Raw genomic sequence first — 20,708 nt, forward strand, 5'->3', positions numbered from 1 at the left:
CAGCCTTGTAAACCCCTACGACCATGCGAACCACCACCCTGCCGGGTTCCTTTATAACAAGGGGTGAATGTGGTGGCATGTATTAGGGGTCATGTGGGACTGTGAAGCCGAGATACTATTGGCTGACAGATCCCGGGTCGTGGTTGGCTGCCGACTCCTGGCTCCGCCCTGAAGGCGGAGTATAAGAACCCGAGCTGCTCCCCGCAGCTTCATTCTGTTGCTGAGCTGCTGGGGACAAGCGTCGCTTAATAAAGCCTGGATCGACTTCATCACTTCTCGTCTCTCATAAGTCATTGTGCGCTACAGTGGGTAACGGGAATTCTTTGGCCGGATGAATTTTCAAGACGGATTTCCTTCATTGGGGGGGGCGGGGGGTGGAGTCAGTGTTGGGATCATTGCTTCTCCTGATATCTATGAATGACGTTGTCCTCACTGGAAATGGCACACGTTCAACACGGGAGCTTTGTGACCTGTCAGGATGGGAGCGTCGAACATCAACAGGGCAGGCAAGCGGCAGATACAGTTTAACTCGAGTTCATTCAATTGGGTGAAACTTGTGGAGACAATTTCAAACAAAGGGTTGAATTTTGAAGGAGGATTTCTGAGCAGCGGGATAAGGGTGGGGGGGGATCAGTGTATAAATCATTGAAGGCGATTGACGGTTGAGGGAGGGTGCGGTTAATAAAGCAAACAACATCCTGGTAGAAGAGGCAAATGTTTCTGTTAAACTTGAGCAAAACACCAGCTGAACCACAACTGGAATATCGTGTCCCGTTCTGGACAGGAGTTGGAGACAGAGAGACAGACAGAGAAAGTTTGAGAGAGTGAGAGAGTCGGAGAAAGGGAGGAAGTGTGTGAGGGAGAGATGGAGGCAGGGAAAGGTTGAGATAAAGAGAGAGAGAGAGAGAGAAAGAAAGAGAGACAAAGGGAAAGAGACAGAATGATACAGTCAGCAACAGAGAGACAGTGACCTAAAAAGAGACAGAGAGAGTGACAGAGAGAGAGAGGCAGACAGAGAGAGAGACACAGTGAGAGGGTGACAGAGAGAGAAAGAGAGGGGGAAATGAGCAAGAGAGTGAGAAAGAGAGAGAGAGAGACTGAGAGAGAGACAGAGAGGCAGAGATACAGAGATAGAGAGAGACACAGAGAGGGAGACAGAAAGAGAGACAGGGAGAGAGGCAGAGAGAAAGAGAGCGAGGGACAGAGAGAGACAGGGAGAGATAGATAGAGACTAGAGACAGAGAGAGAGAGAGACAGAGAGCAGAGGAGAGAAGCAGGCAGAGACAGAGAGATAGAGAGAGACAGAGAGAGATAGGAAGAGAAAGTGAGAGATACAGAGAGACACAGGGAGAGAGAGAGACAGTTTTGTAAGGGCCACGAAGAATCCAGCACGAGTTTTAAGGATACAAAGTAATAACATTTATTTACTATAACATATATACATAACAGTAGCAGTAAATTCCCTTGCTACCTTCTCCTTCCTGCTGGTTCCTGAACTGGCCAGCTTTATTTATACTCGGAGTTTACTAATGGTTTCTCCGCCCCCCTCATTGGGGAAGCTCATACTCCCACAGGATTGTGGGATTGTCATTAGTCCCCAGCCAATGGTAAGCAGGCAGGTTATAACATCCCTCCCCCCCAAAGTCCAAGGAATCCACCGAAGACCCTGGCGAAGGAGGGCGTCGGACTCGTTTTGCCGCAGGCCGGACACCATTTGCACGCGGCGCTGGATCAGGCGGCGTGTTCCGAGACGGAGACCGGCGCTTCCGTGATGAACGGCGCAACGGTTGTACATCCACGGCCCGTGGACCCGAGGATTCCCCCTCTGATGCAGCCTGTGTCTCCATCTCGGAGTCAGAGTCTGCTGCCTCCGTCATGTCAGCGTCTCTATCTCCATTCGGTTCTGTAACGACCTGCGCAGGCTTCGAGTGAGGCACCAGTGGAAGATTGTGAGGGCTACCTTCCCTTGTCTCTGGTCTCTGCGGCTGTAGAAATGAGCTCCGGGGGCGGGGAATCTTTTGAGGGGATAGTCTTCTGCACCGAACGTGGTCTACATGTTTGCGCTGGAGACGACCCTGGGCTTGCACTTGGTAAGATATAGGGCCCGTTTGGTGAAAGATTACACCAGGAACCCATTGGGCACCACCAGCAAAATTCCGAACGAACACTGGGTCACCGGGCGCAAACTGCCGAATCGGCCGATGCCGAGAAAATCCCTGTCCCTGCCGTTCTTGTGTGTGGTGTACTTTTGCGCCAATGTCCGGGAAAACCATACTAAGGCGGGTGCGAAGTCTCCGGCCCATTAGGAGTTCTGCGGGAGCTACCCCAGTCACTGCATGGGGGGTGGTCCTGTTCGTAAACAAAAAGCGAGCCAGTCTCGTGTCCATTGATCCGGAAGACTGCTTCTTTAGGCCTCTTTTGAATGTTTGCACTGCGCGCTCTGCCAACCCATTTGAAGCCGGGTGGTAAGGGGCAGTGCGGATATGGCGGATGCCGTTCATCTTCGTGAACCTCGCAAACTCCTTACTCGTGAATGGAGTGCCGTTATCCGTGACCAGCACCTCGGGGAGGCCATGCGTACTAAACGATAAACGCATCTTTTCAATTGTTGCACAGGACGTTGTCCCCTGCATCTTATGCACCTCTAGCCATTTGGACTGGGCGTCAATTAGTAGGAGGAACATGGATCCTTGAAAAGGGCCTGCGAAATCTGCATGTAAGCGTGCCCAAGGCCGCCCTGGCCATTCCCAGTGATGTAGGGGCACGGCCGGCGGAAGCTTCTGATGCTCCTGACAAATGGAGCAGTTTTGGGCCACCTTCTCAATGTCGGTGTCGAGGCCTGGCCACCAGACATAACTCCGGGCCAACATTTTCATTTTGGTCACGCCCGGATGCCCATTGTGCAAGTCTGATAGTATCAGCTCCTGGCCTTTTTCCGGGACAATCACACGCGTCCCCCACAAGAGGATGCCGTCTTCCACGCTGAACTCTGACAGCTTGGAGGAAAATGCCCGCAACTCGCCTGGGAGCTGTCTATGCTGCCCACCATACAGGACTATGTGCCGAACCTTTGACAGGACTGGCTCTGTCTGGGTCCACTCACGGATCTGTGATGCCGTGACAGGCAAGGTGTCCATAAAATTTAGGGTTGCGACCACCTCACCGGTCGTGGGGGTCGACATGGGGCCGGTCGATAAAGGCAATCGGCTCAGTGCGTCGGCATTTGCTATCTGCGTACCTGGTTTGTGCTCCAGAGAATACTCGTATGCAGCAAGCAACAAAGCCCAGCGCTGGATCCGTGCGGAAGCAATAGGCGGTATTGGCGTAACCTCTCTGAAAAGTCCCAGCAGGGGCTTATGATCAGTCACAATAGTGAAATGGCGGCCGTACACATACTGGTGGAAACATTTCACCGCAAAAACCACTGCCAGGCCCTCCTCCTCGATCTGCGCGTACTTTTTCTCCGCTGCAGTCAATGTGCGGGAGGCGAAAGCTATCGGTCGCTCGGCCCCGTTCTCCATCTTGTGGGACAGGACAGCCCCAATACCATACGGGGATGCATCACATGTGACGAGCAAAGGCTTTCCCGGATCATAGTGGGTTAGTAACCCAGACGACGACAACTGTTGCTTTACCCGCCGGAAAACGGTTTCTTGCGGCTGACCCCAAACCCAGGTGTGATTTTTCTTTAGCAGAAGGTGCAAAGGGGCCAGATTGGGGAGGAACTTCCCGTAATAGTTTACGAGACCGAGAAAAGAACGAAGATGCGAAGTGTCAGTCGGGGCGGGGGCCTGTTGAATCGCACGCACCTTCTCTGCGACGGGGTGCAGACCTTCGCGGTCCACCCGATAACCTAGGTAGACTACTTCCTTTACCTGAAATACGCACTTTGTGCGACATAAACGGACTCCAGCCTCCGAAAGGCGTCTAAGGACAGCCTCCAGATTTTCCAAATGCTCCTGCTCCGACGTCCCTGTAATCAAAACATCATCTCGGTAGACAGCCACACGTGGTAAACCTCTCAAAATGCCCTCCATAACACGTTGAAAAATTCCGCAGGCAGAGGATACTCCAAAAGGCAACCGTGTATATTCATACAGGCCCCGGTGTGTATTAATCGTTACATATGGTCGGGAGGCAGGGTCCAGCTCCAACTGCAGGTAGGCGTGACTCATATCTAATTTTGTGAACGAGAGTCCACCTGCAAGCTTCGCGTAGAGATCCTCTATGCGAGGCATTGGATATCGGTCGAGTTGGGAAGCCGTATTCACTGTAAGTTTATAGTTGCCACACAAGCGAACTGTGGCATCTGGCTTCATTACAGGTACAATTGATGCTGCCCAGTCAGCAAAACGGACGGGCCTGATAATACCCAAACTCTCCAAACGAGTGAGCTCCCCTTCTACCTTCTCGAGCAAGGCGTAAGGCACTGGGCGCGCCCGGAAATAGCGCAGCGTGGCTCCTGGTTCGACTTGGATACGGGCTACGGCCCCTTTTATTTTCCCCAAACCAGGCTGGAATACATCTGGGTATTGTCCTAGCACCTCAGTCAACCCTTCAGAAACTGTTTGGAGGATGTGCTGCCATTGCAACCGCAAATGGCGCAACCAGTCCCGACCCAATAGGCTGGACCCATGGCCGCGCACCACGGTAAGTGGGAAACGCCCCTCCTGGCGTCCATAGACAACAGGGGTCATTGTAGTTCCTGCAATGTCCAGTGGTTCCCCCGTGTAGGTGGCCAACCTGGCCTGTGAGTCGGTTAATGTAAGGGTCTGTATACCCTGCTTGATGCGGTTGAATGTCCTCTGGGCGATCACGGAGACCGCTGCGCCAGTATACAACTCTATCTCAAGCGGGTGACCATTGACCCGTACTGTCACCTTAATGGGGGCCATACGGGGAGCTGCCACACAATGCAGCTGCAGGCAGTCGTCCTCCGTCTCCACGTCCTCAGGAGTGGTCGCCGCAGGTTCATCCACATGGAAGGTACGGCCCCTGGGCTGGTCCCAGTTACGGCCCCTGGGCTGGTCCCAGTTTCGGTCGGAACGACGGCGCCTCTGGCGTCCCCAGGACCGCCGTCCGCGACGGGGTCGGCGCCTACAAGTCTGACACGGACATGGCTCCTCATCCATTGGTTCTGGAGAAGGCTCCCTTCGGGGAGGAATGTCCGACGGCCACTGGTTTCGGTCCGGACGTTGCCTCGCCCAAGGTACCGCAGGAGTGCGAGGGGACATTTTCGGACGGAAGGGGTTGCACCCCAAGGCATGCACTTCCATTGACTGTAGCTCCTGCACTCCTCGTTCTGCACTCTCTCGGGACAATACTATTTGAATGGCCTGTTGAAAAGTCAATGTTGGCTCCGCTAACAACCTTCTCTGGGTGGCCGCATTGTTAATACCGCAAACCAAACGGTCACGTAACATTTCTGACAAGGTCTCACCATAGTCACAGTATTCCGCAATCCCGCGTAGCCTGGATAGAAAATCGGCAAGGGATTCTCCAGGGGTCCTCTCAGCGGTATTAAACCGGTAACGCTGGACTATCGTGGACGGGGTTGGGTTAAAGTGTTGCCCCACTATATTCACAAGTTCGTCAAACGTTCCCTCACTGGGGAAGCTCATACTCCCACAGGATTGTGGGATTGTCATTGGTCCCCAGCCAATGGTAAGTAGGCAGGTTATAACAGACAGAGCAAGAGACAGAGAGTGAGACAGAGAGATAGAAAGAGAGAGAGACATAGAGAGAGAGAGAGAGACAGAGACAGAGACAGATAGATAGAGAGAGAGACAGAGAAAGAGAGAGAGAAAGAGAGAGAGACAGAGAGAGAGAGAGAGAGAGAGACAGAGACAGACAGAGACAGACAGACAGAGAGAGCGAGACAGAGAGAGAGAGAGATAGATAGAGAGAGAGACAGAGACAGAGAGAGAGAAAGAGAGAGAGAGACAGAGAGACAGAGAGACAGACAGACAGAGAGAGCGAGACAGAGACAGAGAGAGATAGATAGAGAGAGAGACAGAGAAAGAGAGAGAGAAAGAGAGAGAGACAGAGAGAGAGAGACAGAGAGAGAGAGACAGAGACAGAGAGAGAGAGACAGAGAGAGAGAGAGAGAGACAGAGAGAGAGAGAGAGAGACATAGAGAGAGAGACAGAGAGAGAGAGAGAGACAGAGACAGAGAGAGACAGACAGACAGAGAGACAGACAGACAGAGAGAGAGAGACAGAGAGAGAGACAGAGAGAGAGACAGAGACAGAGAGAGACAGAGAGAGAGACAGGCGATCTGGCCCTTGTCCACACTGGGTGGGGTGCGCTGGGGAAGTTTCAAACAGGAAGCTCGAGCTCGTTGGGCAACGTTGCGTTGAGCTAAATGCAACTTTGCAAAACGGCTTTGGTTTGTCACCGCGACAACCACATTAATGTCGGGGGTCAGGGTGGGCGGGCCTTGCTTCAGATAAAACACACAACCTCAAAACAAACAACATGCTCCCTCCCTTTACAACCCCTTCATCACACACATCCCCTCCCTATACAACCCCTTCATCACACACTGCCCCTCCCTTTACAACCCCTTCATCACACACTGCCCCTCCCTATACAACCCCTTCATCACACACTGCCCCTCCCTATACAACCCCTTCATCACACACTGCCCCTCCCTATACAACCCTTTCATCACACACTCCCCCTCCCTTTACAACCCCTTCATCACACATTCCCCCTCCCTTTGCAACCCCTTCATCACACACTCCCCCTCCCTTTACAACCCCTTCATCACACACTCCCCCTCCCTATACAACCCCTTCATCACACACTCCCCCTCCCTTTACAACCCCTTAATCACACACTCCCCCTCCCTATACAACCCCTTCATCACACACTCCCCCTCCCTATACAACCCGTTCATCACACACTCCCCCATCTTTACAACCCCTTCATCACACACTCCCCCTCCCTTTACAACCCCTTCATCACACACATCCCCTCCCTATACAACCCCTTCATCACACACTCCCCCTCCCTTTACAACCCCTTCATCACACACATCCCCTCCCTATACAACCCCTTCATCACACACATCCCCTCCCTATACAACCCCTTCATCACACACTCCCCCTCCCTATACAACCCCTTCATCACACACTCCCCCTCCCTATACAACCCCTTCATCACACACTCCCCCTCCCTTTACAGCCCCTTCATCACACACTCCCCCTCCCTATACAACCCCTTCATCACACACTCCCCCTCCCTTTACAACCCCTTCATCACACACTCCCCCTCCCTTTACAACCCCTTCATCACACACTCCCCCTCCCTATACAACCCCTTCATCACACACTCCCCCTCCCTTTACAACCCCTTCATCACACACTCTCCCTCCCTTTACAACCCCTTCATCACACACTCTCCCTCCCTGTACAACCCCTTCATCACACACTCTCCCTCCCTTTACAACCCCTTCATCACACACTCCCCCTCCCTTTCCAACCCCTTAATCACACACTCCCCCTCCCTATACAACCCCTTCATCACACACTCCCCCTCCCTCTTCAACCCCTTCATCACACACTCTCCCTCCCTTTACAACCCCTTCATCACACACTCCCCCTCCCTATACAACCCCTTCATAACACACTCCCCCTATACAACCCCTTCATCACATACTCCCCCTCCCTATACAACCCCTTCATCACACACTGTCCCTCCCTTTACAACCCCTTCATCACACACTACCCCTCCCTTTACAACCCCTTCATCACACACTATCCCTTCATTTTACAACCCCTTCATCACACACTCCCCCTCCCTATACAACCCCTTCATAACACACTCCCCCTATACAACCCCTTCATCACATACTCCCCCTCCCTATACAACCCCTTCATCACACACTGTCCCTCCCTTTACAACCCCTTCATCACACACTACCCCTGCCTTTACAATCCCTTCATCACACACTGTCCCTCCCTTTACAACCCCTTCATCACACACTACCCCTCCCTTTACAACCCCTTCATCACACACTCCCCCTCCCTATACAACCCCTTCATAACACACTCCCCCTATACAACCCCTTCATGACATACTCCCCCTCCCTATACAACCCCTTCATCGCACAGTCCCCCTCCCTATACAACCCCTTCATCACACACTGTCCCTCCCTTTACAACCCCTTCATCACACACTACCCCTGCCTTTACAACCCCTTCATCACACACTCCCCCTCCCTATACAACCCCTTCATCACACACTACCCCTCCCTATACAACCCCTTCATCACACACTCCCCCTCCCTATACAACCCCTTCATCACACACACCCGCTCCCGATACAATCCCTTAATCACACACTCCCCCACCCTATACAACCCCTTAATCACACATTCCCCCTCCCTTTCCAAATCCTTCATCAAACACTCCCCCTCCCTATACACCCCTTAATCACACACTGCCCTCCCTTTACAACCCCTTCATCACACCCTCCCACTCCCTATTCAACCCCTTAATCACACACTCCCCTCCCTTTACAACCCCTTCATCACACCCTCCCCCTCACTATACAGCCCCTTCATCACACACTCCCCCTCCCTATACAACCCCTTCATCACACACTCCCCCTCCCTATACAACCCCTTCATCACACACTCCTCCTCCCTATACAACCCTTTCATCACACACTCCCCCTCCCTATACAACCGCTTCATCACACACTCCCACTCCCTATACAACCCCTTCATTACACACTCCCCTCCCTCTCTCTCTATCTCCTCTTTCTCTCTCTCCATCCTTTCTATCCATCATTTCTCTCTCCATCCTCTTTCCCTCTCTCTACAATCCCTCTCTTTCTCTCTTTATCCCATCCCTCCCTCTACATCCCCTCTTGCTGTCTGCTACACCCTTTCATCCGTTCCCTCTCTCTCCTCCTCTCCTTCTTGCTCTCCACTCTACCTCTCTCCATCCCTCCTCGCATTCTCTCCTTCCCTCTTTCGCTCCTTCTCTCACTCCCTCTCCTCCCCTCTCTCTCTTTCCCCCTCATTCCAACTCTCTCATTCCCTTTCTCTTCTTCCTTCTCTCTCTTCCTCCCAGTCTCACCCTCCCTCTCTCTCTCTTTCCCTTTCTATTGCCTTTGCGCACTCTCCTTCCCTCTTTGTCTTTCCCTCTCTCTCTCTACATTTCTCCCCCTTCTCTCTCCTTTTCTCTCTCTCTCCTTCCCGCTTTCCCCTTCCTGTGGTGATATACATCACTGTAAGTACACAAGGGGTTAATGTACATACACTACACCTAGCTAGACACTAGAGGGAGCACCAGAGACAGGACACACAGACAGTCAACCAATAGGTCATTAAGATAGGACACGGCCAATGGGCATTCACAATACACACAGAGGTGACACTACCACAGGAGGGCATTACACCAACCCATATAAAAGGACACATCACACATGCTCAGTCTCTTTCCAGTGGAGACTCTCAGTGAGCACAGACACAGGATTGATTGAACATCACACTCACCATGTGGATTGTAGCAGACTGGTTCATCAGTCTAAGCAGCTATAGCAGGATTAACAGTAGCGTCAAATCCAAGTAGGAGAATTGTTAATAGTTTAATAAACGTGTTGAAGCGATCTCCAAATCTGAACCTTCCTTTGTCAGAGTGCACATCAAGGAAACAGCTTATGCTACGACAAGAGCATAACAAAACATGGTACCAGGAGTGAACTGTTTCAATCCATATAGTTAAAACTCAGCAAACAGTGACAACCAGCAACAGCAGCCAGGCAAGATGATCGAGATTCCGGTTCCACAGCGGCACAGGTGCCACGGCAATCTCAGTGCAAACAGGCGTTGGTTCAGGCAAAGGTTGAGATCTTCCTGGTAGCAGCCGACCTACAAGACGTGGCCAATGCTGAAAAGACGGAGCTTCTGCTCACCATCGCGGGTGCAAATGCAGAAGAAGTCGTCAAAACCTTCAAGAACTCCAGACGGCAAGACAAGAGAGACTTCCAGACAGTCCTGGACAGCTTTGAACGATACTGCGAGGAAAACACAAACAAACCAACAGAAAACGGTAAAATTGGCGCCAATACTCACCGCAAGGCCACAGAGCAACGAACGACAATTTTGATCGGCGGCCATCTTGGAAAAGGTACCGCACATGCGCAGTTGAGTGAAATGCGCAAAGTAAAGGAACCGCGACCTGCACGTGCGCGATCGCTTCCTACGTGCTGCGTCACATGCTTCATGACATCAGGGGCCCCGGACCGCGCCCACTTAAAGGAAAAATGTCCCAAAACAAGAAAAAAAAAATTTTAAGCCTCAAAAACAGATTCTCTCACCTGGAACGACAGCCCAATGCCTGAAATTCGACCAGTAGCTGAAAGTAACCTCGGCAGAACGCTGCAACAAGCAGTTAGCACCACCCAAAGAGATGGTACAGTCCTTGAAGACTATGACTCAGACCTTGAATTCTTCTTTGGACATCGCGAGCCCAATGCCAGCTCCGACACAAAACGTGATGATATGGTCCTAGAAGACTACGACTCAGACGATGATTTCATCATTGGAGGTGGCGACCCCAGTACCAAATCCGAACCGCGACGAGATGTGTTGCACAGTGACGGATCCGAACAGACGCGGATGAGTTCTTCGGATTTGAGGATCTTCAGCCCAGCATCTACGACATCCCGACCCGTGAGTGCAGGATGATGCTGCGGCCTGAAACCAAGAGACAGAGAGCGGTACAAGCCCACAGAGCGCGGCCTGCTGCCATACAGAGCGTGGTCCACGCACCACGAAGAGTCCCCGACTCCACACAGAGAGTGGTCCACGCACCGCGAAGGGTCCCCGACTCCACACAGAGAGTGGTCCACGCACCACAAAGGGTCCCCGACTCCACACAGAGAGGGGTCCACGCACCACAAAGGGTCCCCGACTCCACACAGAAAGCGGTGAAAGACTCCACAGAGAGACAACTGCACGTCTCCACACAGGAAGTGACTCCAGTGACACAAGTCTCCACAGCGAGCTCGTGGACAGACTTGAGTGCTATAGTGAGAGTTTGGTGACTGAGGGAGTGCTGAATTTGGGTGCATTTGAGTGCTATAGTGAGAGTTTGGTGACTGAGGGAGTGCTGAATTTGGGTGCATTTGAGTGCTATAGTGAGAGTTTGGTAACTGAGGGAGTGCTGAATCTGGGTGCATTTGAGTGCTATAGTGAGAGTTTGGTGACTGAGGGAGTTAGGTGAGGAGGGAGTAAGGTGCTCCTTTCATTTCCATTTCCTACATTTCCGCAAAGAGTGAGAAGAGAGCCAGGAGTTTACAGGAAGTGTAGCTGACTGGGAGCAGGGTCGGAGGGCGGGGATCTAGTTAGTCCACACGGCAGCTATATTCTGTCAGGTAAGAGGGGATGGAGGCTAGGGCAGTTACATGCTCCTCCTGTAGGATGTGGGTGGTGAGGGATACCACCGGTGTCCCCGCTGACTATACCTGCGGGAAGTGCACCCAACTCCAGCTCCTCAAAGACCGTGTTAGGGAACTGGAGCTGGAGCTGGATGAACTTCGGATCATCCGGGAGGCAGAGGGGGTGATAGAGAGTTACAGGGAGGTAACCACACCCAAAGTACAGGACAAGAATAGCTGGGTTACAGTCAGGGGAAAGAAAACAAACAGGCAGACAGTGCAGGGATCCCTCGTGGCCGTTCCCCTTCAAAACAAGTATACCGTTTTGGATGCTGTTGGGGGGGATGACCTACCGGGGGAAGGCCCTAGCGGCCAGGTCTCTGGCACTGAGACTGGCTCTGGGGCTCAGAAGGGAAGGGGGGAGAATAGAAAAGCAATAGTTGTAGGAGATTCAATGGTTAGGGGAATAGATAGGAGATTCTGTGGTCGCGAGCGAGACTCCCGGAAGGTATGTTGCCTCCCGGGTGCCAGGGCCAGGGATGTCTCGGATCGTGTCTTCAGGATCCTTAAGGGGGAGGGGGAGCAGCCAGAAGTCGTGGTGCACATTGGTACCAACGACGTAGGTAGGAAAAGGGGTGTGGAGGTAATAAACAAGTTTAGGGAGTTAGGCTGGAAGTTAAAAGCCAGGACAGATAGAGTTGTCATCTCTGGTTTGTTGCCGGTGCCACGTGATAGCGAGGCCAGGAATATGGAGAGAGTGCAGCTGAACACGTGGTTGCAGGAATGGTGTAGGAGGGAGGGCTTCAGCTATTTGGATAATTGGAACGCATTCTGGGGAAGGTGGGACCTGTACAAGCAGGATGGGTTGCATCTGAACCAGAGGGGCACCAATATCCTGGGAGAGAGGTTTTCTAGTACTCTTCGGGAGGGTTTAAACTAATTTGGCAGGGGAATGGGAACCGGATTTGCAGTCCAGCAACTAAGGTAGCCGATATTCAGGACACCAAAGCGTGTAGTGAGGCAGTGGGGAAGGGAACACTGACAAAGGAGAGTACTTGCAGGCACGGAGATGGGTTGAAGGGTGTATACTTCAACGCAAGAAGCATCAGGAATAAGGTGGGTGAACTTAAGGCATGGATCGGTACTTGGGGCTACGATGTGGTGGCCATCACGGAAACTTGAATAGAAGAGGTGCAGAAATGGTTGTTGGAGGTCCCTGGTTATAGATGTTTCAATAAGATTAGGGAGGGTGGTAAAAGAGGTGGGGGGGTGGCATTGTTAATTAGAGACAGTATAACAGCTGCAGAAAGGCAGTTCGAGGAGTATCAGCCTACTGAGGTAGTATGGGTTGAAGTCAGAAATAGGAAAGGAGAAGTCACCTTGTTAGGAGTTTTCTATAGGCCCCCCAATAGTAACAGAGATGTGGAGGAACAGATTGGGAAACAGATTTTGGAAAGATGCAGAAGTCACAGGGTAGTAGTCATGGGCGACTTTAACTTCCCAAAGATTGAGAGGAAACTCTTTAGATCAAATAGTTTGGATGGGGTGGTGTTTGTGCAGTGTGTCCAGGAAGCTTTTCTAACACAGTATGTAGATTGTCCCAATCAGACAACGAAGTGATGTGACCACTTCTTGGTTCCTTCAGCACAGGGACACTGATGGCGTTTACAATGCAACGCCACCATCAACATCACCAACTCACCAACCAAACAAGAAAGCCACTCGACCAGAATAATTAATCAACTTTGGACTCATGCATATGATTTGGACTTATTGTTTAATGATCACTGTTATCATAACTTGTACAGAGTATCACTCATCTACCTGGTTTGTTCAATTTTCTTTAGCACTGTACAGAAAATATGTAACACAAAAAAGGGGGGATGTGGTGATATACATCACTAAGTACACAAAGGGTTAATGTGCATACAATACACCTAGTTAGACACTAGAGGGAACACCAGAGACATGACACACAGACAGTCAACCAATAGGTCAGTAAGATAGGACACGTCCAATGGGCATTCACGATACACACAGAGGTGACACTACCACAGGGGGGCATTACACCAACCCATATAAAAGGACACATCACACATGCTCAGTCTCTTTCCAGTGGAGACTCTCAGTGAGTACAGACACAGGGTGGATTGAACATCACACCCACCACGTGGATTGTAGCAGACTGGTTCGCCAGTCTGAGTAGCTGTAGCAGGATTAACAGTAGCGTCGAATCCAAGTAGGAGAATTGTTAATAGTTTAATAAACGTGTTGAAGCGATCTCCAAGTCTGGACCTGCCTGTGTCAAGGAAGCACCTTATGCTAAGTCAAGAGCATCACAAAACACTCTTTGCGGTCAATGCAACCTAAGGGAGGTTCAGTGTCACAGGAGGGCCCGTTTAAAAATCCACCTGACGACTTTGTATTGGGAAGTGTGGATTGAACTCAGCGAGGCTGACGGTCCACCTGGTGGACGCCACTGAGAATTGCACAGAGCTGAGGGGAAGTCACCTGTGAAAGTCCGAGGGGCCGGGTTCTTCATTGTTGAGATCATGTGGCCAGCCTGGCGTAAAGACCGGTGGGGTGGTGTAGATGGAGTCAATGGATGGGAGGCAGGTTCGTGTGATGGACTGGGCGGTGCTCACGACTCTCTGAAGTTTCTTGCGGTCCTGGGCTGAGCAGTTGCCATACCAGGCTGTGATGCAGCCCGATAGGATGCTTTCTGTGGTGCATCTGTAACAGTTGGTAAGCGTTAATGTGGACATGACGAATTTACTTTGTTTCCTGAGGAAGTATAGGTGCTGTTGTGCTTTCTTGGTGGTAACGTCGACGTGGGTGGACCAGGACAGATTTTTGGAGATGTGCACCCCTAGGAATTTGAAGCTGCTAACCATCTCCACCTCGGCCCCATTGATGCTGACAGGGGTGTGTACAGTACTTTGCTTCCTGAAGTCAATGACCAGCTCTTTAGTTTTGCTGGCATTGAGGGAGAGATTGTTGGTTCGACACCTCGCATTCTGACGAGATCACCGCTGACCAAGACCTCAACCCCAGCAGCGAAGATCGGCAAATATCTCACACCCATCACACGATCGTGCCCCTTCCCCCACTCTGTCTTGTGTGCATGTGGATGGAGGGTTTGGTGGATAGACCATTGTTCTATTTTTCCATTATATTTTTGTCTTTTCCCTTCTTATGATGAACGTTTTTTTTTTAAACGTTTTACTGACCAATCTGGTGCCTGTACCTCAACGGCGCAGTCAAAGATCTCAGGAAAATTCACAAATTGTCGGTCAATTCGCTTATTTTGGGGTTGCCGGGGTCTGTGGGGCTGGCATTAGAACATAGAACATAGAACATTCCAGCGCAGTACAGGCCCTTCGGCCCTCGATGTTGCGCCGACCTGTGAAACCACTCTAAAGCCCATCTACACTATTCCCTTATCGTCCATATTTCTATCCAATGACCATTTAAATGTCCTTAGTGTTGGCGAGTCCACTACTGCTGCAGGCAGGGCATTCCACACCCTTACTACTCTCTGAGTAAAGAACCTACCTCTGACATCTGTCCTATCTCTATCTCCCCTCAATTTAAAGCTATGTCCCCTCGTGCTAGACATCACCATCCGAGGAAAAAGGCTCGCACTGTCCACCCTATCCAATCCTCTGATCATCTTGTATGCCTCAATTAAGTCACCTCTTAACCTTCTTCTCTCTAACGAAAACAGCATCAAGTCCCTCAGCCTTCCCTCATAAGATCTTCCCTCCATACCAGGCAACATCCTGGTAAATCTCCTCTGCACCCTTTCCAATGCTTCCACATCCTTCCTATAATGCGGCGACCAGAATTGCACGCAATACTCCAAATGCGGCCGCACCAGAGTTTTGTACAGCTGCAACGTGACCTCATGGCTCCGAAATTCAATTGACTGTGCACTCGCCCAGGGCTCCGTAATGGTATACTGCCTGATATCTTGGTAGGTGTGCAGGGTGGGGGGGGAGGGGGGGAGCATGCTGGGTCAAAGAGAGGAGTAGGTGGAGCTAGTGGAGTGGGGGGAGGAGGGGGGGGGGGATGGGCGAGATGGGCGGTGGGGGTGAGGTCCTTTGTTTGGTGTGATATGCTGGGAAACAGTAGCAATGCGGGGGGCGGGGGGCGGGTGGGGGCTGCGCTGCGGAGGGGGAGGAGTGATGAGGGGTGGGGTTGGGTCGGTGGTGCGGTTATTGCTCAAGGCAGACCTCGGGAACCATGCAGGGAGGGCGGCCATTTTGTGTGGGCGCAAGTGGTTTGGGAGAGCGGGTAGTTGGGTGGGCTGTAGATTAGGAGATGGTTCGTGAGGCGGGGCGGGGTGGGGGGGGGGGGGGGGGGGAGCAGAGGTCCCCAGTGGGGGCGCTAAATTGCAACGTTCGAGGGCTAAACGGGCCGGATAAAAGGGCCAGGGGTATTCGCGCATTTAAAAAGGCGGATGTGGGGCGGAGTTCTCTGATAACGGGGCTGAGTCCCCCACGCCCGCGAGAAAACGGGTGCCAGTCACTCTGGCGGCGGCCCCGCGCGATCGCGGAGCGGGGGCTCAGAGAGAATCGCGCGCCCCCGTGGTTTTCCTGCAGGAAACGCACGTCCTGGTTAAGGACCAGGTGTGATTGAGGAGAGGGTGGGTGGGGCAAACTCGGGGGGGGGGGGGGGGTTTGACTCGACGTCAAGGCGGGGTGGGGGGGGGGGGACGGTTAGCGACCCAGCGTGCTAAATAGATGACGATGGTGTTGAAGGGGTAGGCTGGTAACGGCGAGCGGTGTGACTGGTGATCGTGGTCAATGTGTACGCGCCCGAGGGGGCAGGTTGATCCGTGGAACGTTAGGCTCCCGGGGGAGAGGGAATATTCTGCTTTCTTCCCCGGGGGAGAGGGAACATTCCGCTTTCTTCCAGGTTCGCCAGGGGTGCTCCAGAATAAGCTCATCTGCGCTGGGGAAGGAGGCGTTGGATGGGGCGCTGGGGGCAGGGTATTCAGGTACAATCGTCTCGGAACACTGGGGGCAGGGGTATGGAGGGTGAGGGAGGTGGAGCCCCCAGGAGAAGTTTGAGTTTCCGAAGGGGAGGGTGTTCCCATACTTACAAAGTCCAGGACCGAGCTAGGGTGGGGGATATGGATTGAGGCGCTGAGCCAGGCGACTGTGACATCCTCATGGGCGAGGGCGAGTCACATTCAGTTCAAGATGGTACACATGGCGTGGGCCCAAAGGGTTGTGAATCTATGGAATTCCTTGCCCAGTGAAGCAGTTGAGGCTCCTTCATTAAATGTTTTTAAGATAAAGATAGATAGTTTTTTGAAGAATAGAGGGATTAAGGGATATGGTGTTCGGGCCGGAAAGTGGAGCTGAGTCCACAAAAGTTCAGCCATGATCTCATTGAATGGCGGAGCAGGCTCAAGGGGCCAGATGGCCTACTCCTGCTCCTAGTTCTTATCTTCTTATAAAGGGTCGGCCAGATTAAGCTCCTAGTTCTTATCTTCTTATAAAGGGTCGGCCAGATTAGACTGATTGACACACCAAGGACCCGGTGAAGTTTAATCAGGCCCCGTGTAAATAGTTGTTCTTGTAAATAAACGCCTTCTTCTGTTTGCTCATCGAACTGCCCGCGCCTTTAACCACCTGGCGACGAGGATAACTGGAACTGTCAACATGCCTCTCTGTCACTTTGCTTCTCCTGGGTCACAGGTACGGTGGTGGATGCTCCACTCTGCCCTTGTTTGGTCAATTGGATGGTTTTGACCCTGCTGTTGAATCCTGGGATATGTACGCGATATTTTTTCAGAGCGAACATTATCGAAAACGAGCGTCGGACGGTGATCGTACTTGCGACCTGTGGAGCGCATGCATTCGCCGTAATTAAGGGGCCTCTAGCTCCCAGCAACACCTCGTTACGGTCGCATTTGGCCAGCTTATCGAGCTGGTGGGGCATCTTTTCAACTTGCCTCGCCCATGATTGCGCAAAGGTACAGGTTCAATATGGCGGAAAGGTCGGAAGGGGAGTCCATTACAGAGTATGTCTGCGTAAAACGCCGAATATGCGAATATGGTGCTGTGTGGGCGGACATGCTCTGTGGCCGCCTGGTTTGCGTGTTAGCAATCTCAAATCCAAAAGAAGCTTCCAGGGTGAAGGTTCCCTAACATTCCAGCAGGATTTGCAGATTTCTCCTCCGCAGTCGGGGAATTACAACACAACCACGGTATCACCACATCCCCTTTCCTTTGAAGAATAAATGAATACATCATCATCAGGATATTTTAATGTGATATCATTAGCCTGGGAGTCTAACAGTATTATTTATTTCCTTGGCTGAGACATAGCCCCCCCCCCCCGTCCCAGACACCTCCCCCCTCCCCCTCCCCTCCACCCCAGACACCCCCTCCGCCCCAGACACGCCCTCCGCCCCCAGATACCCCCTCCCTCTGCCCCCAGACATTCATCCAGACACCCCCCTGCGCTCCCAACACCCCCTCCCTTGTGCTCCCAGACATTCACCCCCCTCCGCCCCGACACCCCTCCCCTCTGCTCCCAGACATTCACCCCCCTCCGCCCCGACACCCCCCTCCCCCTCCCCTCCACCCCCTCCCCTCTGCTCCAGACATTCACCCCCCTCCGCCCCGACACCCCCCTCCCCCTCCCCTCCACCCCCAGACACCCCCTCCCCTCTGCCCCCCAGACCACCCCCTCCCCTCTGCCCCCAGACACCCCCCTCCCCCTCCCCTCCACCCCCCAGACACCCCCCTCCCCCTCCCCTCCACCCCCAGACACCCCCCTCCCCCTCTGCCCCCAGACACCCCCCTCCCCTCCACCCCCAGACACCCCCTCCCCTCTGCCCCAGACACCCCCCTCCGCCCCGACACCCCCCTCGCCTCCACCCCCTCCGCCCCGACACCCCCTTCCCTCCCCTCCACCCCGACACCCCTTCCCCTCCACCCCCAGGCACCCCCTCCGCCCCGACACCCCCCTCCGCCCCGACACCCCCCTCCCCTCCACCCCCAGACACCCCCTCCGCCCCTCCACCCCCTCCCTCCACCCCCTCCCCTCCCCTCCACCCCCTCCCCTCCACCCCCCTCCCCTCCCCTCCACCCCCCTCCCCTCCCCTCCACCCCCTCCCCCTCCACCTCCAGACACCCCCTCTGCCCCGACACCCCCCCCTCCACTCCCCTCCCCTCCACCCCCAGACACCCCCTCCGCCCCGACACCCCCCTCCGCCCCGACACCCCCAGACACCCCCTCTGCCCCTCCACCCCCCTCCCCTCCACCCCCCTCCCCTCCACCCCCCTCCCCTCCACCCCTCCCCTCCGCCCCGACACCCCCCTCCCCTCCCCTTCCCTCCACCCCTCCACCCCCCTCCCTCCACCCCGACACCCCCTCCCCTCCACCCCCTCCCTCCACCCCGACACCCCCCTCCCCTCCACCCCCTCCGCCCCGACACCCCCCTCCCCTCTGCCCCCATTTAGCCCCCTCCACTCCAACCCCAGACACGCCCCTCCGTACCCAGATACCCCCTCCTCTGCCCCCAGACATTCATCCAGACACCCCCCTGCGCCCCCAACACCCCCTCCCTTCTGCTCCCAGACATTCACCCCCCTCCGCCCCGACGCCCCCCTCCCCCTCCCCTCTTTCCCCGACGCCCCCACCCCCCTCCCCTCTCTCCCCGACGCCCCCGCCCCCCACCCCCCTCCCCTCTCTCCCCGACGCCCCCGCCCCCACCCCCCTCCCTCTCTCCCCGACGCCCCCGCCCCACCCCCCTCCCCCCGACGCCCCCGCCCCCACCCCCCTCCCCCCGACGCCCCCGCCCCCTCCCCTCCGCCCCCCGACACCCCCCCTCCCCTCCGCCCCCCGACACCCCCCCTCCCCTCCGCCCCCCGACACCCCCCTCCCCTCCGCCCCCGACACCCCCCCTCCCCTCCGCCCCCCCCGACACCCCCCCTCCCCTCCGCCCCCCGACACCCCCCTCCCCTCCGCCCCCAGACACCCCCCTCCCCTCCGCCCCCAGACACCCACCTCCCCTCTGTCCCAGACACCCCCCTCCCCTCTGTCCCCAGACACCCCCCTCCCCTCTGCCCCCCCTCCCTCTGCCCCCCGACACCCCCCCTCCCCTCCGCCCCCCGACACCCCCCCTCCCCTCCGCCCCCCGACACCCCCCCTCCCCTCCGCCCCCCGACACCCCCCCTCCCCTCCGCCCCCCGACACCCCCCCTCCCTCCGCCCCCCGACACCCCCCCTCCCCTCCGCCCCCCGACACCCCCCCTCCCCTCCGCCCCCCGACACCCCCCCTCCCCTCCGCCCCCCGACACCCCCCTCCCCTCCGCCCCCGACACCCCCTCCCCTCCGCCCCCGACACCCCCCCTCCCCTCGCCCCCCGACACCCCCCCCCTCCCCCCGCCCCCCGACACCCCCCCTCCCCTCCGCCCCCCGACACCCCCCCTCCCCTCCGCCCCCAGACACCCCCCTCCCCTCCGCCCCCAGACACCCCCCCTCCCCTCCGCCCCCAGACACCCCCCTCCCCTCCGCCCCCAGACACCCACCTCCCCTCTGTCCCCAGACACCCACCTCCCCTCTGTCCCCAGACACCCCCCTCCCCTCTGTCCCCAGACACCCCCCTCCCCTCTGCCCCCCCTCCCTCTGCCCCCAGACACCCCCCTCTGCCCCCACACACCCACCTCCACCCCACACACCCCCTCCCCTCCACCCCACACACCCCGTCCCCTCCCCTCCACCCCCACACACCCCCTCCCCTCCACCCCCACACACCCCCTCCCCTGCCCTCCACCCCCACACACCCCCTCCCCTCCCCTCCACCCCCACACACCCCCCTCACCTCTTCCCCCAGACAAAACCCCTCCCGTCCTTCCCCAGACACCCCCCCCTCCGACCCAGAGACACTGTGGTTAACGCCACTGGTCACACACTATGTGTATTACGGTACTGCCACTGCACTACAGCCAATCCAGTAAATCCCGGACTACTGGCTCCACCCAGCAGACTCAGTATAAGAGTGTGCGCTCTCCTGCACTGCCTCCATTCTGGTTCCAGCTGCAGGTGGCTTAACATCTGGCACAATAAAGCCTCAATTGTTCACCATTTTGTCTTGTGGTCATTGATGGTGCATCAATTTATTGCGCTAGAATTTGAAAGATGAACGTCTTAATCAAGCCTGATCGGCCGGAGCTGAGCCCTCACGCAGCCGACGCCACATCCACGTTCGAGCACTGGCTATGCTGCTTTGTCGGATATCTCAGACCCGCAGAAGCTCCAGATCCTCTACGCACGGGTGAGCCCAAACATTTT

The 20,708-nt window shown here is 55.1% G+C and overlaps 1 protein-coding gene across 1 annotated transcript in view; it reads left to right on the forward strand.

The window, feature by feature from the left end:
- Nucleotides 1–9,941: 9,941 nt before the first annotated feature.
- The window catches only part of LOC140396620 (integrin alpha-X-like), a 37,566-nt gene continuing 26,799 nt past the window's right edge, over nt 9,942–20,708 (forward strand). The window contains exon 1 of the mRNA XM_072485414.1: nt 9,942–10,064. Coding sequence (XP_072341515.1) covers nt 9,942–10,064 — 123 coding nt within the window. The remainder of the gene's footprint in view (nt 10,065–20,708) is intronic.

This window comes from Scyliorhinus torazame, chromosome 19, assembly GCF_047496885.1.
Source record: "Scyliorhinus torazame isolate Kashiwa2021f chromosome 19, sScyTor2.1, whole genome shotgun sequence".
NCBI lineage: Eukaryota > Metazoa > Chordata > Chondrichthyes > Carcharhiniformes > Scyliorhinidae > Scyliorhinus > Scyliorhinus torazame.